We start from the raw sequence: 25,506 nt of genomic DNA, 5'->3' as shown, positions 1-25,506 counted from the left end.
AGTGTCATGCTGAGAGTAAATTCTAAACCCCTTGCCCCGGTTTTGTCTGACTGCCCTATTCATAATGCCTCTACCCCATTCTGTTCTTTTCTGTTGCAACACCCTATTTCATCCCTTTCAGAGATGTTCTGCCAAGCATCTTATTAATATGTGTTACTTATTTCAGCTTGTCTGCCTCCCTCCCAAGGACATCAAGTGTGCCAGCCTAATTCACTGCGGTACCCGGTGCTTGGCACAGCACCACAAATAGTAGGTGCTCAGAAGATGCTCACAGAGTGAGTGAGTCCATCAGCATCTCACTGGCTGCTGGGGAGGGTAGAGGAGAGAGGACGAAGGCAGGCTCTGATGAGACGCTGCCACTCCTTGTTGTGGGTGTGGAGGTAAAAATGCAGGTTCAAGTCCAAATTAGTTTAATTCCAGCAACTGTAGCTCTAGGTGGGAATGCAGACCTGAGTAGGTTCGTGATGCAGTGAATGTACCAGGAACGCAGCTTCTCAATTGCAGACACAGTAACCACTGTATTCAGACATGAGCATCTATGCTAGGGTTCACACACTTGCCCCTATCACAGTACCGCCCCAGGAGCTTGAGAAAATTTGAGGTCCCATTGTATCTCCAAGCCAGTAGAATAAGGATATGGAGAAATGTCAGGCAGCCCTGGAGACCCGGTTAGAAAGTAGCCAAACTGAAAGGCTGGTCTCTCCACGGACCAAACAAACTTCACTAATGCTAAGTTTATTCTTGACCAATGATTAAGAACACCAACAATCTCTGTTGAAATAAGAAACAAAGCTTTCTGGAGTTTCTCTGACTCTCTTACCTCTCTGCTTCATTTGAACAAAAGCGCCCCAAGTCACAGTCCTGACCATGTGTAATGAGCAGGGTGGGAACACAGGCTGTCTTGCAAATGAATGATGCAGATGAAAGACAAGCAAGAGTTGGCCTATCAGGTCCATGTCCTTAGAAGAGCTTACAGCATGCCAAGCACCACACCACCCCCGTTCGTTAGACGTGCATGGATACTTACTGATTTTGCAAAGCTGAAGAAGCTCTTGGTCTCTCCAGTCACCATGTTGGATGAACCTGCAAAGGGAAGACTCCTAAGTCAAGCTCATGACAATCAATCTCTTGGTTCACATGGAAGAATGGCAGTTGTTTGGCCCCAAACTGTCAAGAGCTTGAACAGAAATTTAATTCAGCCTTGGAAAAGTGAGGGAAATGGAGGGGGTGGGTGGTGTCAAGCCAACAATTTTAACTAAGTATCACTGGATCAAAGAGGAAGTAACATTTCTCAAGGCGACCGTTTCATCGCTTGGGAAAATTGGTCATGCGGCAAAAATGTGATTTAAGCCAACATTCTAATAAAGTGATGGGCTGCCAAAATGTCTTGTTGGTTCCGTTCTTGGAGACTGAGAAATGAACTCATTTGTGAGCTTCCTTTATGGTTTTAATTTGATTCCTCGGTGAGTGAGAGGTTTGGGGAGATGACATTGACTGGGCATTTAAGTGGTGGGGAGAGGCGGGGCTGGGCTAGAATTTAGATGGATGGAAATACAGGGTACAGAGCAACAGGTGAGGGTGAAAACAGGTTCAGAAGCCAAGGAAATGGTGTGACTCATGTTACCTCCAAAGAAGTCTGGGCAGAAAGGAGAAAACCATTTGAGACCAAAGGTGTAGGTAACCGAGCTTTGCTAGTGAGAACAAGTGATATTCAGAGGGAAGACAGGAAGCTGAGTCTACTCGTGCAGAAAGAAAAGACCTCCTCCTGGGTTCTGGGTTGGGTGGAAGGTGAGAGATACTATACAATATTGGTGGCTTTTCAACAACTCCTCTGCTTTGTCCCCACAGATTTGGGACTAGGATCTTCTCAGAGAACCGGTAAATGAGAAAATCAATGTCTGTCTTAAACTCACTTCTTCGGCATTGGTGAACTTGCTTCTCCTTTTATGGCATGGCTTTTACGGGATACAAACATCACGGCACTAGGCTTTGATTACTTAGTAGTCAAGTGATTGATACAATGAATTAGATACTTGTGATATGATCGAGTTGTATTACACCAGAGTGACATCGTGAAACTAAGGCGAAAAAACAGCTAGTACATGAGCAAAGATGGATAAAGTGTCATCTGCATTTGACTCACATGTCGGTCATAGCCAATATCCATATATTGTACACTGACATTCATAGCTTCTCTTATCAATAGTAATAATTTTAAAATTATGCATCTGCCCCTTTCAACTATTAATACATGGCCACTATTGATGATGCCAGAATACTCCAGCAGTGAAAGCTTCTTCCTTCTCTTTCTGTCACAATGATCTGATGATGACAAAATGATGCTTGGCTGCTTATTCCTCTCACAGATCTCTTTTATAAACTTCTCAGCAAACAGTACAGAATTGAGTATTTTTTTCCTAAGCTATACAGAACTAAGGCTCAATTTTGTACTCTATTCCCATGGAACAGAGTGCCAAAAATCTCACACACTGGAGAACCCTAAGATCATATGGCTCTGGAATGTGACATCTGGCTTCAGATATGTTTTTTTCCCTTTGTAGAGACTAATGTTTAAATTGCTTTCTATGCCTATGACAAAGAGAAGAAAAAGGGGAAGGGGAAGGGGGAGAAAGAGGAGGTGGTGTTGGAGGAGGAAGACAAGGAGGCGAGGAAGAAGAAGAGGGACAAAAGAGAAAGAGGAGGCTCTGGGGTCTCATTCTTCTGGAGGAAACCTCTCCCAGATGTCCTTCATAGATCCCCCCAGACCCGAGAGCATATAAGTGAATGTAGAGGCAGATGTGGACTTCATCCCTTCAGAGCTTCTGTCTTGATTGGGACATACAGGAGTAGTTTAGAGGAAGGAAATCCTGTACTTTGCAACTTCATCTTCAGTAATGAAGATCTTCCCATTTATCCCCACACCCACCCCCACCTGCATCCTATCCACTCCTCTCCATCCTCCTTTGGGTCCTTTGTTGCTTCGTTTTTGGAACTTCCTTTGAAGCTATTAGTATTTCCCTCCTGTGCCACCTACTGTGGTCAGGTTTCATCTCATCACTACCTTGGCTTGGCCTTGCTTTATTTCTTGTAGAATGAGACATGCTTATAGAATAATAGTGCAGTAGGCACTTTTAGAATAGAAAACAATGAACAGCCATAGCAATATCATAGAAAATATGAAAAAGTTGAGAATACCCCCATCTTATTCTGCCAACATATCAGCACATCTCGTCTTTCAGAGCTTTTGCAAGCACACACGCAGTGCTCCCTGCCCCCGCTTCTGTTGAGCACTCACCATATAAAATGTAGGTCCCCAGTGGTTTGAGAAGGCTGAGGCCTTTCCCGGTGTTGTCCCCACAGAGGCAATCCAAAACAATATCCACTCCTTCAGCAGAGATTCTAAATGGCAAAACGACAAAGTAAAATATTGTAACCTGTCAGGGAACAAACTGTCAGTCCCTCTCCCCTCCCATGTCATACTGTTGACTCTCAGGAACACAGAGAGCTCTGAGAGCATCAAGATGTACAGCAGAAGCCTTGGAGTCCGTCTTGAAGAATTTCACAAAGCTGGAGGATGCTAAGCCCAGAGGGTGGTGCCAGCGTGGAAAGTCACAGTCTGTCTAGCCACCTTACTCAACATCTCTGAGCCTCCCCTTTCTCCTTTGGAAAGTGGACCTAGCATGTCTTTTTGTGCTAGGAATGAAGTGAGATGAAAAATGTGATACTTGGCCGATTGCCAACCACAAAACAGTCACTCTGGAAGCCAATCAACAACTCATATTTGTGGAGCTTGGGTCGCGTGCCCAACTCTGTCCAAGGTGCTGAAGACAGAGTGCTATAACCAGCAAGCTCCCTATCTTCGTGGGGCTTCCAGTCTAGCAGGGTTTGCCTTTTTCCTTCTCCACGTCCCTCCTCAGTGAATCTATAAAGGCACACTAATTTAACTTGCAAACTTCTGTTTGTCCAATCTCCAGGTTCAACCTATAAGTACACTCTCAGAGGAAGAGGGTTAAATAGAGGGGATCTTCCTACAGTGATGGAGGGTTCCAGCATAGAGGGAATCCACATCCGTCCTCTATTAGGAAGATTCCTTCATCCGTTTATTTATTTAACATTTAGCAATTCACTTACTCATGCACTTAATAAACACGTACTGGGCTTCCTGGGATAAAAGAGATTATGCAGGAGGGGCTGTAGGACTGGAACTCTCGGGAGATGTGTAGGGAAAATATTCCTGCCCACGGAGTTACCAGCTGTGGCTGGACCCTGCTCTGGGCAGACAAGAAAGGCATTTCCTCAGGTTTGTGAGTTTGTAGGGGCTATCTTGCCTTAGCACATCACTCAGTTTTTCTACCCCCTCCCCAATCCTTCAGCAAAGTTCAGCCACCAACACTAGCTGATGTCACCAGCTGTGTCCACAGTGGCACCAACTAGGAAATTACACACGCACCTCCAGGGTTCAGACACGAAGGCAACCTTCTCGTGCCCGCAAGAGCTGAGTCTAACAAGAGTGTGCCCTTTAAAAGCCCCCAGGCCTTGTCCAAAACCCAGCCCATTACAGAGGCCCTTCCAAAGAGATCAGCTTTGCTTTCTACCCAATAGAGGGCTTATCTCATGGGTGTGTCTGTTCAAGTTCCATCTGTAAATTAGCAACTGATGCTTTTGAACTGTGATGTTGGAGAAGACTCCTGAGAGTCCTTAGACTGCAAGAAGATCCAACCAGTCCATCCTAAAGGAGATCAGTCCTGAGTGTTCATTGCAAGGACTGATGTTGAAGCTGAAACTCCAATACTTTGGCCACCTGATGCAAAGAGCTGACTCATTGGAAAAGACCCTGATGCTGGGAAAGATTGAAGGTGGGAGGAGAAGGGGACGACAGAGGATGAGATGGCTGCATGTCATCACTGACTCGATGGACATGAGTTTGAGTAAACTCCAGGAATTGCTGATGGACAGGGAGGCCTGGCGTGCTGCAGTCCATGGGGTCGCAGAGTCAGACACGACTGAATGACTGAACTGAACTGAGAAAATTAGGCCAGTGGATCTCAAACCTCAGTGTGTCAGAATCTCCCTGGGGGCTCTTTAAGACATAGATTGCGATCCCCCCACGACCACCCCCACCCCCCTCCCCAACCCCAGCTCTAGGATTCACTTGGTCTGAGGTGGGGCCCAAGTATTTGCATTTCTAAGAAGTTTCCAGCTGCTGCTGCTGCTGTTGATTTCAGTTCCACACTGTGGAAGCCCCTGGTTTACTGTTTAATTAGTCATTAATTTGTTCATTGAATATTGAGCACTGGTACTGCCCTAGGCATGGGGGATGTCATGGTGAACCCGAACAGATTTGATTTCTCCCTCTTTTTTGGAGCTTACTTTAGGCAGATATGAATCAAACATTATACAAATGAAAATTAAATTGAAATTGAGTGGGGTCCAGTGCCACAAAGGTGCCATGAGACCGTCTACACTGAGGATCTGCCCAATCAGGGCTGCCAGGGAAGACGTCCCTGGGGAAGTGAAGAGTGGCAGGTGGAGCAGATATGTGGGTCAAGAGAGGTGGTAACAGGGTCCCAGGCAGAGGGAACAGCACGCAGACAGGGTGCTCAGGGCTGGTGCACTGGGATGACCCTGAGGGACGGGATGGGGAGGGAGGTGGGAGGGGGGTTCAGGATGAGGAACACATGTGCACCCATGGCTGATTCATGTCAATGTATGGCAGAAACCACCACAATATTGTAAAGTAATTAGCCTCCAATTAAAATAAATACATTCATTTTTTAAAATCTTAAAAAAAATTAACTCTCCATAATGAACATTGGAAGACTCTGATGCTGGGAGGGATTAGGGGCAGGAGGAGAAGGGGACGACATAGGATGAGATGGCTGGATGGCATCACTGACTCGATGGACGTGAGTCTCAGTGAACTCTGGGAGTTGGTGATGGACAGGGAGGCCTGGCGTGCTGCGATTCATGGGGTCACAAAGAGTCAGACACGACTGAGCGACTGAACTGAACTGAACTGAATGAACAAAATTGATTGCTTCATGTGAAAAAAATGCTCAATGTTGCTAATTATTAGAAAAATGCAAATCAAAACTACAATGAGGTATCACCTCAGAGCGGTCAGAATGGTCATCATCAAAAAGTCTACAAACAATAAACTCCGCAGAGGGTGTGGAAAAAAGGGAGCCCTCCTACACTTTTGGTGGCATTGTAAATTAGTGCAGACTCTGTGGAAAAACAATATGGAGGTTTCTTAAAAAACTAAAAATAGAACTGCCATATGATCCAGCAATCCAGAGCATTTATCTGGAAAAAAACACAATTCAAAAAGACACATGCATCCCAATGTTCATTGCAGCACTATTTACAATAGCCAAGACATGGATGCAACCTGAATGCCCACTGACAGAGAAATGGATAAAGAGGCTGTAGGATACACAGACAGACACACAATGCAATATTGCTCAGTCATGACAAAGAATGAAATAATACCATTTGCAGCAACATGGACGGACCCAGAAATTATCATAAAAATGAAGTAAGTCAGAAAGAGAAAGACAAATATCGTATGATATCACTTACATGTGGAATTTTAAAAGATGGTACAAATGAATTTATTCACCAAACAGAACCAGACTCACAGACTTATAAAACAAACTATGGCTATCAAAGGGGAAAGGTTGGGGGAGGAATAAATGAGGAGATTGGGATTAAAAAAAAATAACAAATTGGAGTAAGGGTATTTCATTTCATCAAACTTTTATTTCCATTTACATATTTTAAAAATATGTGAATGAGGGTGTGTGAGTTTATATGAACATGCAGAAGGATATGTGCATGAAACAAATGTGTGTATAAATAAGTACTAAGTCTGAACCACTATAAGATGAATTTTTCATGGTGTGTAATAATAGAAAAAAGTGGTTACAAACTTTCCTTGGTAAATGTTCTTTTCTTCTGGTTTGTACACTAATTGAAATGAAGCTGTTTAGAATGTTAAAAAATTAAAAAAAGGGAGGGAGCCTGCTGCACAGCGGGGCTGGAGAGGCAGCGGGAGGCGGCACACAGACGCTGCTGAGGCCGGGCTGAGCCGCCTGCTGGGGAGCTGAGCACCCTCCTTTCTCACGTCCACAGGTCAGTTTTGCTCCCTCCCGTGGAAGTGAGAGCCTGCCCTCCCGGACCTCACATCCACGTTCTGCTCATGGGCCCACAACCTCCCCTCTGCCCATCCCAGTTCCTTGCACTGGCTGCCTGGCCTCGGCCTGTGGCTCCAGCCTCTGGACTGTGGTTCTGCAGAAATGCAGGGCACACCCACAGAAACACGTGACCATATGCTCTGCCCACTTCCCCATCCTCACCTCTGACTCACCACCCTAGACACCCTGACTTTCTAGCTATTCCTAAAACCCCACATTCAAGAGCACCTACTGTGTGCCAGGCACAGCACTGTCTCATCTCATGAGACCTCGTGTCAGTCCTGAGACTCAGGGCCAGTTATACCCATTTGATGGATGAGGAAACTGAGGCTCAGCAGAGTCAGTTGACTGTGTGGGGAATAGGAGGGCCCTGGTTTGAACCGGACGCCAAGTGAGAGCCCCAGAGATGGAGGAGGTTTTGTAGGGCGGGGTGGCCAGCCGGGGGTGACTGCCACTGCCACTCATAGTCCCCAGTGGAGGCTGAGCAGAGAGTCGGGCAATGCATGGAGGTTGAAATAAGCCAAAAATTCGCCACGCATTGCTGTCATCACATCCTTTTGAAGGTCAGTGGTGCAGTGGGAGGAAGGGAAGGGAGGAGATGGATTCTGTGGATGAGAAGCTGGGTACAGGCTGGTGTCATTCCTGGGGGCCCTGAGGGTGAGAACACGCCACTGACCCAATTTGGTTATAGAAGTCAAACCTGCGAGCAGACATTGCTCCTTTAAGGGCCAGCAATGTTCCTTCAGGTGAGAGCTGCAGAATGGCAAAGCGCTCCATCCCCTTGTTTAGTCACTAGAAGCGCAGTTAGTGGATCGGACTGAACACTGGGTCTAGTTAAAATGCTCAGGTCCTGCAAGTAGGGACTTCCCTGGTGGCTCAAACGGTAAAGAACCTGCCTGCAATGCAGGAGACCCGGGTTCGACTCCTGGGTCGGGAAGATCCCCTGGAGAAGGGAATGGCAACCCACTCCAGCATTCTTGCCTGGAGAATCCCACGGACAGAGGAGCCTGGCAGCCTGCAGTCCATGGGGTCACGCCGGATATGACTGAACAACTAACACTGAACAACTTTCTTTCCACAGGGAGGCTTGGGTCAGGTCCTCCCTTGCTCATCCTTCTATTGACAAGCACCTTAGCAGCATCTTTTAAAGGAACAATCATGAATATCACAAGCAGAGCTACACAGCTCGCCAGAGGCACAGAGACCATCCTCATTTCTGAGCTGCCCCCAGGGCCCCAGTTTCTGGGAATGTGCACCTTGCCTGCATAATTACACAAACACAGAGAGGGCAGAGTTAAAGGCAGCAGTTCCTACTCTGCTTTCTCCTGCTGTCATAAATCTCTGCAGACTTAAGAAGCAAACAGAAATAGCCCCAGCTCGGAGAGTCTCTATGCCAAATTCAGCAGCAAGATATTTGGGGATTGCTGATCCGAGATTTTCCTGTCTGTCTGTCCTTGGTCCCCAACCCCCTGCTCCTTTTCTGAAAGTGACGGCTCTTTGCTTCTCGCCCACTCGGATCAGTGGGGGATTTCTCCTGAGTGGTAGCCTTTGCCATTGAGTCATTACTGGGTAAGCGGCCCTTCGACTTTGTCAATCAAGAGATCAATTCCCCTTTATCATCGTAACTTCCATTTCCAGCTGGGTCCTTGGCTCTCCTGCAAGTCTTCTCGTTCAGATTCCCCTTTTCTCTGAGAACTCATCCATGCCATGGCTTTAACCATCACCTCTGAACTCATGACACAGGGATGAGGCGATTTCAGCGCGCCTGGCACACAGTAGGCTGCTTAGTAAAAGTTCACTGCGATGCCTCCCACCTCACTTAGCAAAACCACCTCTAGTAAGGAACCCTTTCTCTATTGTTTTCTCTCCGCTCTCTCCTGCTGGCTAGGCTTTTGTTAATTTCCACTTGGCCTCAGTTTCTTTGTAAGATGTGGAATTTCCATCTTGCTGGATACACATCAAATGGTCTCACTAAGATGCTCTAAAGAGCAAGAGGACTGATGCAGACCTGGCGTAGGACTCACTCCCCGCCTCTCTCTAAGGACTAAAATACTTCCCAGTCTTCAAGCTCCCACGTGGGGGCTGTCCCCCTCTGTGCTCCCTCTGGTCTTTTTTCTCTCCTCTTTATTTTTAAAGCCCTTACAGTCAGATGCACACAATTCAAAGCTTCGAACTCTTCCACTTTGTTTCATCTCCTGAAACAAAGAGCATACTCATCTCTCTCCTCTTGAAAAGAGAAGGGGGAGTGACATAAAGGCTAGGTCTGTATTATAAATATTTCCCCCCATTCCCTTTAAAATGTCTGGTTCTAGGCTGCAGACATGTTCAAAAGAAGCAGACTGACGGACTGGTTGATAAAAGAATTTCCGTCCCAAGAAATTTTACACTATTATTTTTTTCTAGTTGATTACACACAACATTGTGTAACAAACAATATCCACGGATCAGAAAAGAAGGAAAAGTCACTCTGCATTCCACTCCTGTTGCATCTTAGTGGGTGGATTTTTTTTCTCTTTCATTTTATGTCCTTACACGCCAAGGATTTATACAAAGCTGTGATCACAGTGTAGCTGGAATTTGGCATACTGCTTTTTTCACTCAATATGCTACTATGGATATTTTTTTCATTTTCTGACAGAGTCTTCATAACTAGCATTTTTTTTTTAGGGGCTGCATAATACTCAAGCGTGTGGGTGTAGTGTAATCTACCTAGCTGTTTCCCTTCTGTTGTTGATGGGGGCTGGTTCTGAATTTTCACTATTATAGACGATGCTGTAATTCACGCTGTCAGTCCACCCTGGGCACCTACAGCGAGGCAGAAGGAGTACTTGGCTCTGCAACAGGCAATATGGACCTGTGGCTTTTATCTTCTTCAGGATTATTTCCTGAGGGTAGGATTCATGGGACAGAGAGTTGAAATATACCTGTGACTTCTCAAGTCATTTTTAGGCTAATCCTAGGATCTCTACTTAAAAACTCAAGGAAGTATTGGAGGTCATGTTTGCAGGATGGTGGTCGGAGGAGGTACTCTCAGATGCTATTATCTTCCACTTTTCTGACATCAGCAGAAATCATCGATTCTGGGCTAAAGGGAGCAGGTCAAGTGCAGTGAGGGGATGAGGGGATGGTGCAGCTCCTGGGGTGTGGGGACCACAGAGGCTCCCTGGTATGGACTGTCACCTCTTCAGAAGAGCTGCTATCCCCTGCTTCTCTTCTGCTACTACCTCCCAAATCCTCTCACCACATCCTCCAGCCGCACGGGTCTCCTTGCAGATTCTGGAACTGACCAAGTCTTTCCTGACCCTGGGCCTTAGCACACGCCATTCCCCTTGGTCAGAAATGCTCTTCTTTTGGCCTGATGCTCATCCCTCAGTTCTCAGTCCAAATCTCACCCTTTGATGGATAACACATCTGATTTCCCCACGTGCCTGTGCTTATTTCACTAGCACCTTGCATTTCTCCACCAGAGTGCATACCAAAACTATAAAGCAATGAACCTTTCAATATCTTTTGTCCTGTCTTCCCCACTGAGACTCTAAGTTCCTTGAAGACAGTGATTCTCAAGGTAGTTTCTGCTGGATCTGCTGCCCTAGCAGAGTACCTGGCCCACCACAGATATTTGGGACTTACTAAGTTAAGTTGGTCAGGGCAGGAACAGAGAAAGGGATGCTTGCCAAAATATCACTTCAGAGGATGAAAGAAAAGAGGACAGAAGGGATCAGATCACAGCTTGAAAGATACAAGCTAAAGAAAGGAAGGAACTTCCCCGGTGGCTACTCAGTAAAGAATCCACCTGCCAAAGCAGGAGACTCGGGTTCAATTCCTGTTCCGAGAAGATCCCATGTGCCACAAGCACTGTGCCTGAGTGCTGCAACTCCTGAAGCCCGTGCACCCAAAGCCTGTGCTCCACAACAAGAGAAGCCCCCACACCGAGACGCCCGAGAGCCGCAACCAGAGGGAGTCACTCCCTCTCGCTGCAGCCAGACAAAGCTGCGAGTAGCAGCATCGAAGACCCAGCGAGCCAAAAAAAAGGAATAAAGAACCACCTGAGGGGTATAAGAGTAGGCAAAAATATATTCTGAGAGTCTTTCAGACTACTATATATAAAATAAATAAGCAACAAGGATTTACTGTACAGCACAGGGAACTCTATTCAATATTCTGTAATTACCTACACTGGAAAATATAATCATCTATACTTAAATTTTTTACAAAATGCCTGTGATCTCTGGATATCTGAGAAATGGATGGTGAAGTTCTAATATCCAGCTTTTAAGCTCTCTTTTCACACCTCATGGGAAATACTGGGGCAACCTTAAATAGCATGTAGATCTCCCCATTCAATATCTAAAAACAAATCGGGGAATTCAGACCATCAGAAGGCTTTCCTTTCCAAGAAACTTCTCAAGTTTAACCTAATCTGGTCCAAATCTATCACTTCAAGCAACCAGATCTCCTGTCTTGCAGCCCTTAATCAGGGGTGTGGAGAAAATGGTTTCTTTGTTATGATGTTAGCTAGACAACTTAATCCTTTGTAGCTTACAATTTTGTGCTGGAGACTGAAAATATATAAACAGTGGCTCTGGGACCTGGCTGAATCCTCCCAGGGACTGCGAGTGGAGCAGAGCCTGGGAATCTGCCTTGAATGCTCAGAATCAGCAGGGGGAGACCCACAGATCATCTGCAAGTGTGGCAGCAGCTGAGTGTGCCATCTGATTCCCTGTGTTGGCGTGCACGTAGCCGTGATCAATGGCTTCAGGATCACAGGTAAAATACGGATCTGGTTATAAACCAAAGTCTCCCCTGTGGAGACCGCAACAGCCAGCAGACTGACGCCTCTGCCTTCAGATTCCCGTCTCCCATTCATTCTCCCTGCAGCACCAGTGACTGTTTCAAGCCCATGTCCCATTTGTCACCACCGTGGTCCTTTGGTGGCTCTCAGTCACACCCAGGTTGGAGTCTACATTCCCTGGGGCTGTTATGTGAATTCGTGAGAGATAAACTTCTCTGTGTTAAGGTCATGTTGTAGCAGCTCTCACAATTCAGCTTGGTGAGTTACTTAACGTCTCAGTTCCTTGGGTTTATTGTCTCCAAAATGGGGATAATAATAAGGTTGTTGAGAGGATTAGATGAGCGAATTACATGTGAAATAGCCCAGAGCTAGTAATATGCATGTTCATCATTATGGCATTATGACCCTGAGAAAGAGAGAGTGCGTGCATGCTCAGTTGCTAAGTTGTGTCTGACTCTGCAATCCCATAGACTGTAGCCCACCAGGCTCCTCTGTCCATGGGATTTCCCAGGCAAGAATTCTGGAGTAGGTTGCTGTTCCCTTCTCCAGAGGATCTTCCCGACCTAGGGATCGAACCCGGGTCTCCTGCGTTGGCAGGCAGATTCTTTACCACTGAGCTGATGACTGTTATTAGCCCTCCTCTAAATGAATGCCCCTGTTCTTTAAGAAGGGGCTTCCTTGATAGCTCAGTTGGTAAAGAATCCACCTGCAATGCTGGAGACCCTGGTCTGATTCCTGGGTTGGGAAGATTCCCTGGAGGAGGGATAGGCTACTCAACTCCAGTATTCTTGGGGTTCCCTGGTGGCTCAGCTGGTAAAGAATCCTCCTGCAATGCGGGAGACCTGGGCCTATACAGTCCATGGGGTCGCAAAGAGTCAGACACGACTGAGAGAAATTCTCTAAGAGAGGAGCGCAAGGACCATCCCGGTGCTCTTTAGAACAAACATCTTACCTCTTCACTTCCTGCACATAGTCTGCGTTTCTGTCGAAGAGGTGGGTCACGGAGTCCTTGATAGCTTCGTGCTTGAAAGTAGAAGCTGTTCCAAAGACGGTCACGTTGGGGACAGTGGAGCACAGCTGAGCCACAGCTTGGCCCTAGAAGTGAAATATAACAGACAAGTCACATAGAAGAGCTACCACCCGACAGCTAATCTTGCTGGGCAAAAAGCAGGGTTTCTCGGCCTTGGCACTATTGACCTTTTTTTTGGCTGGATTGGTCTTCGTTGGAGGGGGCTGAACTGTGCATTGTGAGATGTTTAGCAGGATCCCTGGCCTCCACCTACACGGTACCAGCAGCATGCCCCCAGCTGTGACAACCAAAAGTATCTCCAGTCAACATCGCTCGTTATTAGATGCAAATCAAAACTACAGCGAGATACCACCTCACACTGGTCAGAATGCCCATCGTCAGAAAATCCACAAACACATGCTGGAGAAGGTGTGGAGAAAAGGGGACCCTCTTGCGCAGTTGGTGGGAATGTAAATGGACACAGCCACTATGGCGATTCCTTAAAAATACTAGGAATAAAACTACCATAGGACCCGGTAATTCCCACTACTGGGCATATACCCTGAGGAAACCAAACTGAAAAAAGATACAGGTACCACAGTGTTCATTGTAGCACTATTTACAATAGCTAGGACATGGAAGCACCCTAAATGTCTACCAACATATGAATGGATAAAGAAGCTGTGGTACGTATATACAGTGAAACATTACTCAGCCATAAGAAGGAGCACATTTGAGTCAGTTCTAATGAGGTGGATGAACCTAGAGCCTATTATACAAAGCAAAGTAAGTCAGAAAGAGAAAAGCAAATATCGTATATTAACACACATATATGGAATCTAGAAAGAGGTACTGAGGAGCCTATTTGCAGGGCAGCAATGGAGATGCAGACACAGAGGACAGACTTACGGACACAGGGGTGGGGAGGAAGGAGGTGGGACAAACGGAAACGTGTACACTACCACATGTGAAACAGATAGCCCACGGGAACCTGCTGCCTGACGCGGGGAGCTCGGACTGGGGCTCTGTAACAAGCTAGAAGGCTGGGATGGGGTGGGAGGTGGGGCGGAGGTTCAGAGGGAGGGGACATATGTATATCTATGGCCGATTCATGTTGGTGGGCGTATGGATGGCAGAAACCAATATTGTGGAGCAATTACCTTTCAGTTAAAGAATAAATGAATTAAAAAAATATCTCCAGACATTTAGAAATGTCCCCTGGGAAACACGATCTCCCCCAGTTGAGAACCACTGGCATAGAGGAAGGAGAGCCAGCAAAACCCTGGTACCAAGACATAACAATGATCATTTAACCATCTGGACTTCAGGTTCTCCATCTATAAATCAGCACTGATATTACCTACACCCCAGGGATCTTGGAGGATGTCCTAGTTTGGATTCCCCAGAAGCAGATCCTGAGGAGCAAGTCCTTTATCTGGAATAGGATCACAGGAAATACCAGGGTATTAAGACAGAAATAGAAGGCAGTCAATAAACAAATCAACCCTGAATATTCATTGGAAGGACTGTTACTGAAGCTCTAATACTTGGGCCACTTGATGCACAGAGTTGACTCACTGGAAAAGACCCCGATGCTGGGAAATATTGAGGGAAGGAGGAGAAGGGGGTGACAGAGGATGAGATGGTTGGATGGCATCACTGACTCAATGGACATGACTTTGAGCAAACTCTGGAAGACAGTGAAGGACAGGGGAGCCTGGTGTGCTGCAGTCCATGGGGTCACAAAGAGTCCAACATGACTGAGTGACTGAACAACAAACAACAACCACCTTTATCTGGAATAGGGTTGCAGGAAACACCGGGATATCAGGACAGAAATGGAAGGCAGTCAATAAAGGGTGTGTTTATCAAGTCAGCATCCACCATGGTAACTGGAACTGGGTCCCTCTGAGGAACTCCAAGAGCAAATGCAGATTGCACCTTGCATTATCCCAACCAAGTGGTGAGGAAGCTGGAGTATTTATCCACCAAATTTCCATCTGATATGGGTTCAGGGTTGCTTCTGCAGCAGTAACCCTTAGGCATGTCTGGCTTGTCCTTAGAGACCAAACGTGCTTCCACAGCCAGTTAGGAGCCCTAAGTGAGCAAATTGTACCACACTGAGTGCAGAGAAGGTGTGGTGTGTCTGATAGCCTCTGCTCCAGGGTGGGGAATGAGGTAACATGTGACACAGGTCAGCGCCTGGCACAAAACATGGGACTCAGTCACTGTTAATCATCCGTACCCCATAGTGGCTTATTACAGCTAGAGCTGAGATGTCCAACCATATGAAGAAAAAGCCAGTACATTTAAATACCAAATGTTTCAAGAGAGATCACAGAAGTAGTTAGGAATGGGTAATCTTCCCATGTCCTTTTTCAGTATGGTCAGAAGTTTGAGTCAGTGGACAAAATACTGTGATCGCATGCATTCACAAACCTTCCAGTAAAACCCAATTTGCTAATTAGGATGCATCCTAAAACCAAATACTATCTTTTTCCAGTGTTCCATCAACCATCTTCATGAGGCAGAAATTATTAAGGAGGGAAATCATTCCACCAAAGGCATCTGTGATATGAATTACTGCCTCTCACTTTATTTACATTTTCATGTTGGTGGACTCAAATCAGGCTGGCAGGTCAATTTGTGGAAATACGATTCTTCCCAACATTTGCAATGAAAGGAAACATTGAGAGCATCAGAAAATGTCAGATTTATAAGCTCATCCAGTTACCCCCTCCCCCTCATTGTTTATAGAGCAGGGACAGGGGACTCGGAAAGGTTAAGGTGACCCAGTTCTTCTGAGGCAGACCTGAGATGCAAAGCAAAGTCTCTTGACTTCCAGCTACTGCCATTTTCTATTATGCCACGCTGTCTACTTATTTTGACATTTTGCACTAAGTGGACTTTTACATTGCTGTCTAAAATAGACACATTACTGACATGCTCGCTTGGAGGTCACCATTTCAGAACATGGCCATGAACCTGAGACTCTAGACGGGCTGTACTTCTCTGCTCTAAGAATAGCTTTGGTATTTTGGTTAATTTCTTCTTAAGAACATTTTATTTATTTAGTTTCGGCTGCGTTCGGGCTTTCTCTAGTTGTGGCAAGCGGGGGCTCCTCTCCAGCTGCAGTGTGGGGGCTTCTCGTTGAGGCGGCCTCTCTGGGTGCAGAGCATGGGCTCCCGGGCGTGCGGCACTCAGTGCTTGCACACGTGGGCTCTAGAGTGCGGGCTCACTAGCCGTGGCACATGGGCTCAGTAGCCCCGGGGCCACTTAGTTTCCCCTTAGTTGCCCCCAACAAGGGACCAAAGCCATGTCCCCTGCATTGGCAGGCAGATTCTCTTTTCTTGGCAGGAGGATTCTTAATTACTGAACTACCATGGAAGTCTGGTTCATTTCTTTATCTCCTGATTTTACAGAACAAAAAAGGGATTATCTTTCCTATGCATGTGTCCTGAGTTGCTTCAGTCTCATCTGACTCTGTGTGACCCTGTGGGCTATAGCCCACCAGAGTGTAAATGTCAGCAACCAATGTGACGATCCTTGAAAATTCGACAGGTACTGTTAGTACTGCTGGGGTGAGAGCTTAGAGCTGGTGCTCATAGCTGTGTAGTCCCTCCTGCCTTCTGTCCTTAAGCAAGTGAGTGAAAGTGTCCGACTCTTTGCGGCCCCATGGACTGTAGCCCGCCAGGCTCCTCTGTCCATGGAATTCTCCAGGCCAGAATACTGGGGTGGGTAGCCATTCCCTTCTCCAGGGGATCTTCCCAACCCAGGGATCAAACCTGGGTCTCCTGCATTGCAGGCAGATTCTTTACCATCTGAGCCACCAGGGAAGCCTTAAGCAAACCTGACATTTATCCCTCAACTCCTTTTCAGATTCCTACTACATGCTGCCTCGTCACACTGTAATAGAGGCTGGAGCGGCAGATTCCTGATACGCCTTCATCTCTCTAGGCACACCGAGGTCCACGGCTGTGTACTGAACTACATCTTACCAGCCATCTTCACCCGGCTCTCCGGAAACCACACATCAGACTCAAGCGATCCAAAACATAACTCGTGGCTCTCTCCAAAAGAGTTACTCCTTGTATGAGCTTGCGAGGGCTGCCATCACGAAATGCCACAGGCTGGGCGGCTTAACCAACAGGACTTTGCTGTTTCACGGTTCTGAGGCTGGAGGTCTGAACTCAGAGTGTCAGCAGAACTGAGTGTCAGCAGAGCTGGCTCCTTCTAATGACCATGAGGGAGGGAGCAGACCCAGGCTTCCCTCCCCGGTGGTCTTCTCCCTGGGTCTCCTCACACTGGTCTTCTCTCCCTGTGCCTATCTGTGTCCACAAACCCCCTTCTTGTAAGGACAGCAGCCTTGTGGTTTAAGGCTTACCCTCATGACCTCATTGTAACTCGATGACCTCTGTGAAGATCCTGCCTCCAAACAAGGGCACATTTTGAGGTGCTGGGGTTTAGGATTTTAATTTATGAACTGGACGAGGGCAGGGGGACATGATTCAACCCCACACACTCCTCCCGCTGCATTTCCTGCCTCAGTGGATGGAGCTGCACCATTCACGCATTGCTAAAGAGAGAAATCTAGGAGTTGTACTGAACTCCTCTTCCAAATGGCACAGATTGCTTCCCCTCACCATCTCTTGTGACTGCCACTTCCTCCCCTGGACTATGACAACACCCTTCTCACCAGCCTGGCTGTTTCCACGTGGACTTCATACCGTGAAGGACGATTTTTCTTAAACACACCACTGAACATTTCCTCATGTGCTGCAAGGCTTCCCAACGCCTGTCCCAACTTCCGGATGAAATGCACACCCTGTACGTGACCGCACAAGGCCAGCCCCCTGGGATCTGACCCAGTCACCTCGCTAAGAGACGGCCTCCGCCTGGCCAATACCCACTCCCTAGCTACACACACTTGCGCCATCACTGACAGTGGCCCTGACCCTCATCCCAAGGCGTTCGCAGAATAAGCCTTCAACCTTCCTTTACTGAGGAAGGAGCTGAGGTTCACGGAGGTCGGGGGCCTGGGCCAAGGCCACCAGGGTACGATGCGGCAGAACTTGACGTGCTGTGCTCGCCGGCTGAGCGACCCTGAGTAAGCGTCCGCTCCTCTGCATTTTACAGTATACGCATCATATGGCACTATATAAATTCTAAGACTGCTGCGGGGCTGTATGACATAATGCATCCACAGGCTTAGCACCGGAACACCCAATAAGCATTTGCACTCGTTACCACTAGGACTCCTATTGCCATTTTTCTCCGTATTATTATGGTTATATGGGCAGTGGGAGCAGATCCACAGTTTACTACTACTCCACAGCCCCACATGCTGCTTGTAACAGTGCCGCTTTCCCCGAATGCGTCCCCTCTCCTGTCACGACCTGGCTTTCCACTCCCTTCTGCAGCTCACAGTGCTTGCTCTGAGGCCGCCAGTTTTCCAGCATCCCAGGCAGACCCTCTCCCCTCTTCCAGGGCCACCACCGAACGTCCTCCAGGACAGCAGCCACCGCCGCCTTCTGCGGCTGCTCGCTGACCCGTCCGTGCGCCAGAGACGGTGCCTTGTGGGCTCCACACCCCAGTGCCCAGGGCAGAGCCTGGCACGAAGCAGGTGTTTGGTAAAGTGTGTTGACCTGATGCACAAGAAATAACAGGGGTTTGACGTAATGGGGAAGCCCCTTGTCACTTTGCAGATTTCTTTGTTTTTCAGCTTTGCAGAGCAGGAATAAAGCACAGATTTAACATTCAGCATTACTAGTCTCTGGCCCAAGCAGAAATTTACCATTTTCATTTTAAAGAGAAAGATACATGTGGTAATAAAATGAAGTGACAGAAGTAACTGGGTTACCTACATATTTATATTATTATGTAATATATGTGAGCACTAAATGTAATATATAATACATAAACATATTATATAATATAGTTACAGTCAGCCCTCATGGATACTGATTCTGCATCTGTGGAGGCAACAATTGGTGATTTGAAAATATTCTGGAAAAATTAATTCCAGAAGGTTCCAGAAAATAAAACTTGAATTTACCACATGCTGGCAACTATTTACATCGAATTTATCCTGTATTAGGGCTTATAAGTAATCTTGAGATGATTTAAAGTACATGGAGGATGTGCATGGGTTATATGCAAACACTATCCCATTTTATATAAAAGACTTGAGCATCCTTGGATTTGGGTTTCTGTTGGGGGAGGGGTGTGGTCCTGTGGATGCCAAGGGACAACTGTGTATATATAATTATGTTATACAATATATAGCTAGAATTATATGTATATATGAATGGGCTTCCCAGATGTCGCTAGTGGTAAAGAACCTGCCTGACAATGCAGGAGACAGGAGAGATTTGAGTTTGATCCCTGGGTCGGGAAGATCCCCTGGAGGAGGGCATGGCAATCCGCTCCAGTATTCTTGCCTGGAGAATCCCATGGACAGAGGAGCCTGGTGGGCTACAGTCCCTGGGGTTGCAAAGAGTCAGACACGGCTGAGCACATATGCATGCATATATACAATATAAATGCACATATAATTAGCACAGATACAAGTAGTATATGTAATATTCGCTCAGTCATGTCCGACTCTTTGCGCGGACTGCAGCCTACCAGGCTCTTCCACCCATGGGGTTTTCCAGGCAAGAGTGCTGGAGTGGGGTGCCATTGCCTTCTCCAAGGATCTTCCTGACCCATGGATCGAAGCCAGGTCTCCCGCATTGTAGGCAGACGCTTTACCGTCTGAGATTATAGTGTCTATTATTATATAAATAATGATGGGTAGTAAACACAAGTTCAGTGCACCTCTATTTGCAGCATTCCCACCCCCTCTTTTAACTCTTAATTAATTCACTCAGGCAATGAGAGGCCCTTGCAAGATCCTCAGTGATTTTCTAAAATAAATAATACCCACCATTCTGTACTTAAGCAGAAAAGTGCTCTCCCTCACATTTATAGACAATCTGTACCCTCCCTTCTCCAACTCCCAAGGTGAATGCAAGATCAGCATCTAATTTATCCTCGGTTTCTCCCATGTGCCTGGCAAACAGCATGGACTCAATAAACATTTGCGGAAGACGGAGTGAATTTTCAATAAAAAGGATTTTGCAATTTACCTGCAGACCCAGAACATAAAATGAACAAGACAATCTAGTCTCCCAGCAACAGCAGTAAATGGAGATTTGCATGTACTTGTTTCTGATTGATTCCCCTTCCCTTGTAGGATGTAAGAGCTCGCAGCAAGCCTCTGCCTCCCTTCCCTCAGAGGTGACAGCGGCGTGGTTCCTGCCTCACACCTTGTGCCAGGTACTGGGCTAAAGAGCTGCCTTAAATCCTTAAATCACTTGTAGGACACTTCGTTTCTCTTTTATACCTGAAAATGGGGATTCAGAGAGGAAAAGAACCTGTCCAGGGTTCTGGCGCCTGTACGTGATAAGGCTGGGGTCAGACTCAGCTGTCCCTGACTCCTTGACTGTCCCTGACTGTCTTTTTGTCCATCCTGCTAAGCATTCAAGTTGCTGACATGGAAATCTTAGAGAAAGCCATGGGTCCTTGACATCAGTCTGGAAGGCTTAATTGGTCTACTCTGGATAGCTCTGTCTCAGGTTAAGATAGGTGAACAGATTTCAACCAGCTCGGTCCTAATCCCAGGGCTGTTGAGGTCTCCTCAAGCAGAGCACAGTCAGTGGGAAATCCAGGGCCAATAATTGTGAGGAAGTTGTTTGTGGGGGGGCGGGGAGGGGTGGGTCCTGCAATTTGACTCTTATCAACAGACTGGCAGTTCAAAGCAAGATCTTATTCCAGAAAGTTTGGGCACAGTAGATGAACAATTTGAGGAGGAGGTCGCTGTTTTAGTTGCTCAGTTGTGTCCAACTCTTTGTAACCCCGTGGACTGTAGCCCTCCAGGCTCCTCTGTCCATGGGATTCTCCAGGAGAGAATGCTGGAGTGGGTTGCCATTTCCTTCTCCAGGGGATCTTCCCAACCCATGGTTCAAACCTCCACCTCCTGCTTGGCAGGCAGGTTCCTTACCACTGTGCCACCTGGGAAGGTCAGAGGAGCAGGCACATCTGTGTAACAGGCTTAGTACATGCCAGAGACATATTCAGCTTGTTAAATGACAATTTTTAACACAGCTGTCCTGGAATTAGGACCAAGCCTGGCTGAAATTCTGGTTACCCACTCAACCTGAATTTAGAATGGATGCTGTCCCTTATATGTAGAATCTAAAAAGGCATGCTACAAATGAACTTGTTTACAGGACAGAAGCAGACTCACAGACTTAGAGAGGAACTTACGGTTGCTGGGGAGGACGGGGAATGAGGGAAGACATAGTTAGGGAGTTTGGGATGGACATGTACACACTGCTGTATTTAAAATGGATCACCAACAAGGACCTACTGTATACCACAGGGGACTCTGCTCAATGTTATGTGGCAGCCCGGATGGGAGGGTTTAGGGGGAGAATGGAAACATGGCTGAGTCCCTATGCTGTCCACCTGAAGCTATCACAACACTGCTCACTGGTCACACTCCAGTACAAAACTAAAAGTTCAATTTTAAAAAATCTAAAAAATATTAACAGACTTTTGGACACAGTAGGGGAAGGAGAGGGTGGGATGATTTGAGAGAAAAGGATTGAAACAGATGCATTACCATGTGTGAAATAGATAGCCAGCATGAGTTTGCTGTATGATGCAGGGAACCCAAAGCTGGTGCTCTGGGACAACCGTGAGAGCTGGGATGGGCGGGGGGTGTGGTTCAAGAGGGATGGGACATATGTAGCCCTAGGGCCGATTCATGTTGATGTACGCCAAAAAACATGACAATATTGTAAAGTAATTATCCTCTGATTAAAAAAAAAAAAGAAAAGAAAAAATCTTTGATTATGGAATAGGCGCTCCTATCAGGGCACTGAGATGCAGGATGCAGCATCAGATTCTCAAGTAAGGAGGAGACAATGGAAAGATGGCTTCAAAGGGCCTCTCTGATGCAGAGGTTCTCTACCTCCTCATCGTACACCACAACTCTAGCTTTCGACAGACTGAGCATATGGGGAAAATGCCAAGTCTTTCCTGAGCACCACACCCTCTGACCACAGGACCTTTCACATGCAGGCCCCCTACCGGTAGCCCTCTCCCCTGTCTTTTCTCTTGGCTGATTCCCCGTCATCTTTTGAACCTCAGCCTCTCTGTCACTTCTTTGTTGCTCATTCCATCATTAGAGGGCTATTTCATGACTGCCTCTAATAGGTTAGACCCTAACCCTAGCCCTATGGGAGTTCCTGGAAACATAAAGGTGAACAAGTTATAAATGGTCCTTTTCACTTTGGGGCTTGCATTCCTCTAGAGGCAACAGATATGAATAAAATAAAGATACTATTAAAGGTACAGTCATACACTTAAACCAATGGAGTGAGAATGCCAATTCCAACCATTGAACCACTGGGATAAGACCACGTTGGCACACTTCACTCTTGGAAATTCGTGGCAAATAGGGGGCATGCAGTCCAGCGCATGTGGACATGTGGAGGGAGAGACTAGACAAACGGGAACTTGAACTTGATCCCTGTGGTCTCTCAAGTGCCGTGACTTCTAGGTCACACGGACTGGTTCTTAGCTGGTCTATAAAAAAATCTATTTGAAAAGCCTCCCAAAGAGAATGAGACTTTACACAGTATCCTACATTTAGTGAAAAATGGAATTTTCTACTGCTAACTTGACATTTCCAAGATCACTTATAGAAGAGAGTTAGGGTTATCTCTTCCACAAGTTGTTTTTGATTTTAAACAGCTCCTGGAAACCACCAATCATTCTTGTGGTCAAAGAATGGAAAAGAATGAGCTTGGGGGTATATAGAGGAGACGCCTGGAGGAAACAGTGAGGGTGGATTGTTCTGTTCCCAAGAACCACCAGTTTACTTTTTCATCTTCGTCAAGGCAGAAAGGCACTTGGACCAGGAGAGATAAATGACTGTTATCACAAAATTTAGTATATTGGAGACCTGAGCCCTCCTTATGCTTTTCATATGACAGTACTGACTCCCACACTGGGATTCAGACACGGGTTTAGAAACTCTTCTTTTCCCCCAGATCAAGGCTGTCATTTGCCTGCTCAACAATTCACTTGACTCAATTGTTGTAAGAAGAGCAAATTCACATCCCACTGCGTGGGCTGATCCATGTGACCCGCCATCAAAGGCAGGAAAGAACGTTCTATGCCTTCCCCTAGAACGTTTTCAGAATCAGCTCCTTTTTATCTTGTTCGTCGCTGCCAAACTCTTGAACTACACATGACACTCCCTGTAACATGTATGTGCTGAGCAGATATCTCTATAGCGAGAAGTTCCAGGGGGCAGTGGCTGAGGGAGAAGAGAGAGAAGGAGGAAAAAAGTGAAGATCAATGGAGACAAGCCTTTTTCAATTGCTCAAGGTCTCGTGGCACTGGAGAGACAACAGAGGATGAGATGGTTGAATGGCATCACCGACTTGATGGACGTGAGTTTGATCCACTTCCGGGAGTTGGTGATGGACAGGGAGGCCTGGCATGCTGCAGTCCGTGGGGTCACCAAGAGTCGGACATGACTGAGCGACTGAACTGAACTGAAGGTCAAAATATGGATTTTTTTTTTAATCCAAAAAAGCAGTAGACACATTTGTCTGGGAAGACCTGGTGGATGATACCTTTGATCGATGATTGATTTTATCTATCATACAGCTCAGTGCTTCTCCTTGTGAGCTGCTAGTGACACATCACTTCATCTGGAGACTTGTTAGAAATGCAGGTTCTCAGGCCCCCACCCCAGACCTGCAGAATCAGAATCCCCAGGGGGTGGAACCTGGCATCAGAGGTTTAACAAGCCTCCCAAGAGATCCTGATGCCACTCATCCTTCAGGGCGCCATTCCACTTGGCATGATGCAGAGGCTAAGGCCCCTGGGATGCTCTGAATACCTTAATAGCACATGTTTTATTTCAAGCCAGGATGGCGCCTAGTTATTTGTCTGTATTTTATAAGTTCCAGAGGGTGATTCTAATGTGCAGAGTCTGCTGAGATCCAGTGCTCTATAAAGTCTCCTTCTTCTAATTTGGTCAGTTACAGCCTTGACTATGCACCTCCCAGATGGCGCAGGGTGTAAAGAATCCACCTGCAATGCAGGAGACACAGGAGACACAGGTTCGATTCCTGGGTTGGGAAGATCCCCCAGAGGAGGAAATGGCAACCCACTCCAGTATCCTTGCCTGGAGAATCCTGTGGACAGAGGAGCCTAGTGGGCTACCGTCCATGGGGACACAAAGAATCAGATACAACTGATGACTGAACACAGCACAGCCTTGACTACAATCCACTTCCTCCCTTCTGAGTCGAGGTTGACGTCGGAGCCCATGGGTTTAGCGTGTGAGATCCTGTAGGTGAGGATATGACTAACAGTCTTCTATAAGTCAGAGAGGCAGATGAGAAAACTGTTGCCCCTCTATCAGCATGGTCTGAGGCTCTGCAGGCCTGGAGACGTTCAGCCTCCCTGCTCCTGGGGCCTCAATGAGGCTGCTGAACACCCAGGTCAATTTCACTGATTGGAAGTAAGAGACATTTCCTGGCCACCCACAGCTCTGCCCATCCATTGATGGCAAGGTGAATATTTACGTTTTTCCTCCGCTCAGGCTGCACTGAGCTCACAGAACAGGCTCTCAGGTGAGAAGCAGTGGGGCAAGGTGGTGAAGAGTCTAGATTTATTTACCCAGTGTCATCTGCGCAGAGCTTCCTGTGTACCGGGCAGGGTTCTCTGCGCTCTGCAAACACCAGCTCATTCCATCCGCATCCCGTCCTCGATGAGGAGGGTACCACTTCATCCTCATCTTCCAGAAGAAAGAACTGAGGCGCAGAGAAGTGATGTAACCTCCCAAAGGCACACAGTAACAACAGGGACTAGATCTGAACCCACGTCGCCTGGCTCCAGGGTCCACAGCCTTAACCTCTGCCCTGTGCTGCAGGACAGTAGTGGGTCTTGGGGCTACGAGGAGAGAAGGAAGGGGAAACATCTCTCACTGGCCGGGTGCTCTTTGCCAAGCACTGTGCCAGGACCTTCCACACACACCTCATTTCACCCTCCCAGCAAAATACTCCCGGCATGAAGACAGACTCAGAAGGATCAAGGTTATCCTGCTAGTTGCTGGAAACCGAGGCTCAGAGAGGCTAATACTAGAGGCAGGAAGTGATGGGATCTAAACCCAAGCTTCCTGTCACTAAAGCCCAAGTTCTTTGTTCTGACACCAAAACAACTGCATAGAAACAAGACCCATCCATGGCCGCAGAGCAAGCTAGAGCTCTGGGACCCCAGACTCACTTCTGTCCTGGAGCTGCTGGTAAGCTGGTTGACCCCTAGATTCTTCTTCTCTAATTCAGGGATAATAACATTTACTCAATGAGGTCAACTGTGGGTCAAAGGAGGCAACATGTGTGATGTGATTCACCACAGAAGACTCAGAACAGGTGCTCAAT

The 25,506-nt window shown here is 47.0% G+C and overlaps 1 protein-coding gene across 2 annotated transcripts in view; it reads right to left on the bottom strand.

The window, feature by feature from the left end:
* VAT1L (vesicle amine transport 1 like) overlaps positions 1-25,506 on the bottom strand; it is a 164,953-nt gene that overhangs the window by 77,826 nt on the left and 61,621 nt on the right. For both annotated transcript variants that reach the window (XM_059876991.1, NM_001046624.2), the window contains exons 4-6: positions 12,941-13,083; positions 3,296-3,399; positions 1,028-1,083 (exon numbers count right to left, since the gene is read on the bottom strand). In XM_059876991.1, the coding sequence (XP_059732974.1) occupies positions 1,028-1,083; positions 3,296-3,399; positions 12,941-13,083 (303 nt within the window). The remainder of the gene's footprint in view (positions 1-1,027; positions 1,084-3,295; positions 3,400-12,940; positions 13,084-25,506) is intronic.

The sequence above is a fragment of the Bos taurus genome, chromosome 18, assembly GCF_002263795.3.
Source record: "Bos taurus isolate L1 Dominette 01449 registration number 42190680 breed Hereford chromosome 18, ARS-UCD2.0, whole genome shotgun sequence".
Classification (NCBI taxonomy): Eukaryota; Metazoa; Chordata; class Mammalia; order Artiodactyla; family Bovidae; genus Bos; species Bos taurus.
This window is presented reverse-complemented; position numbering and strand designations above follow the sequence as displayed.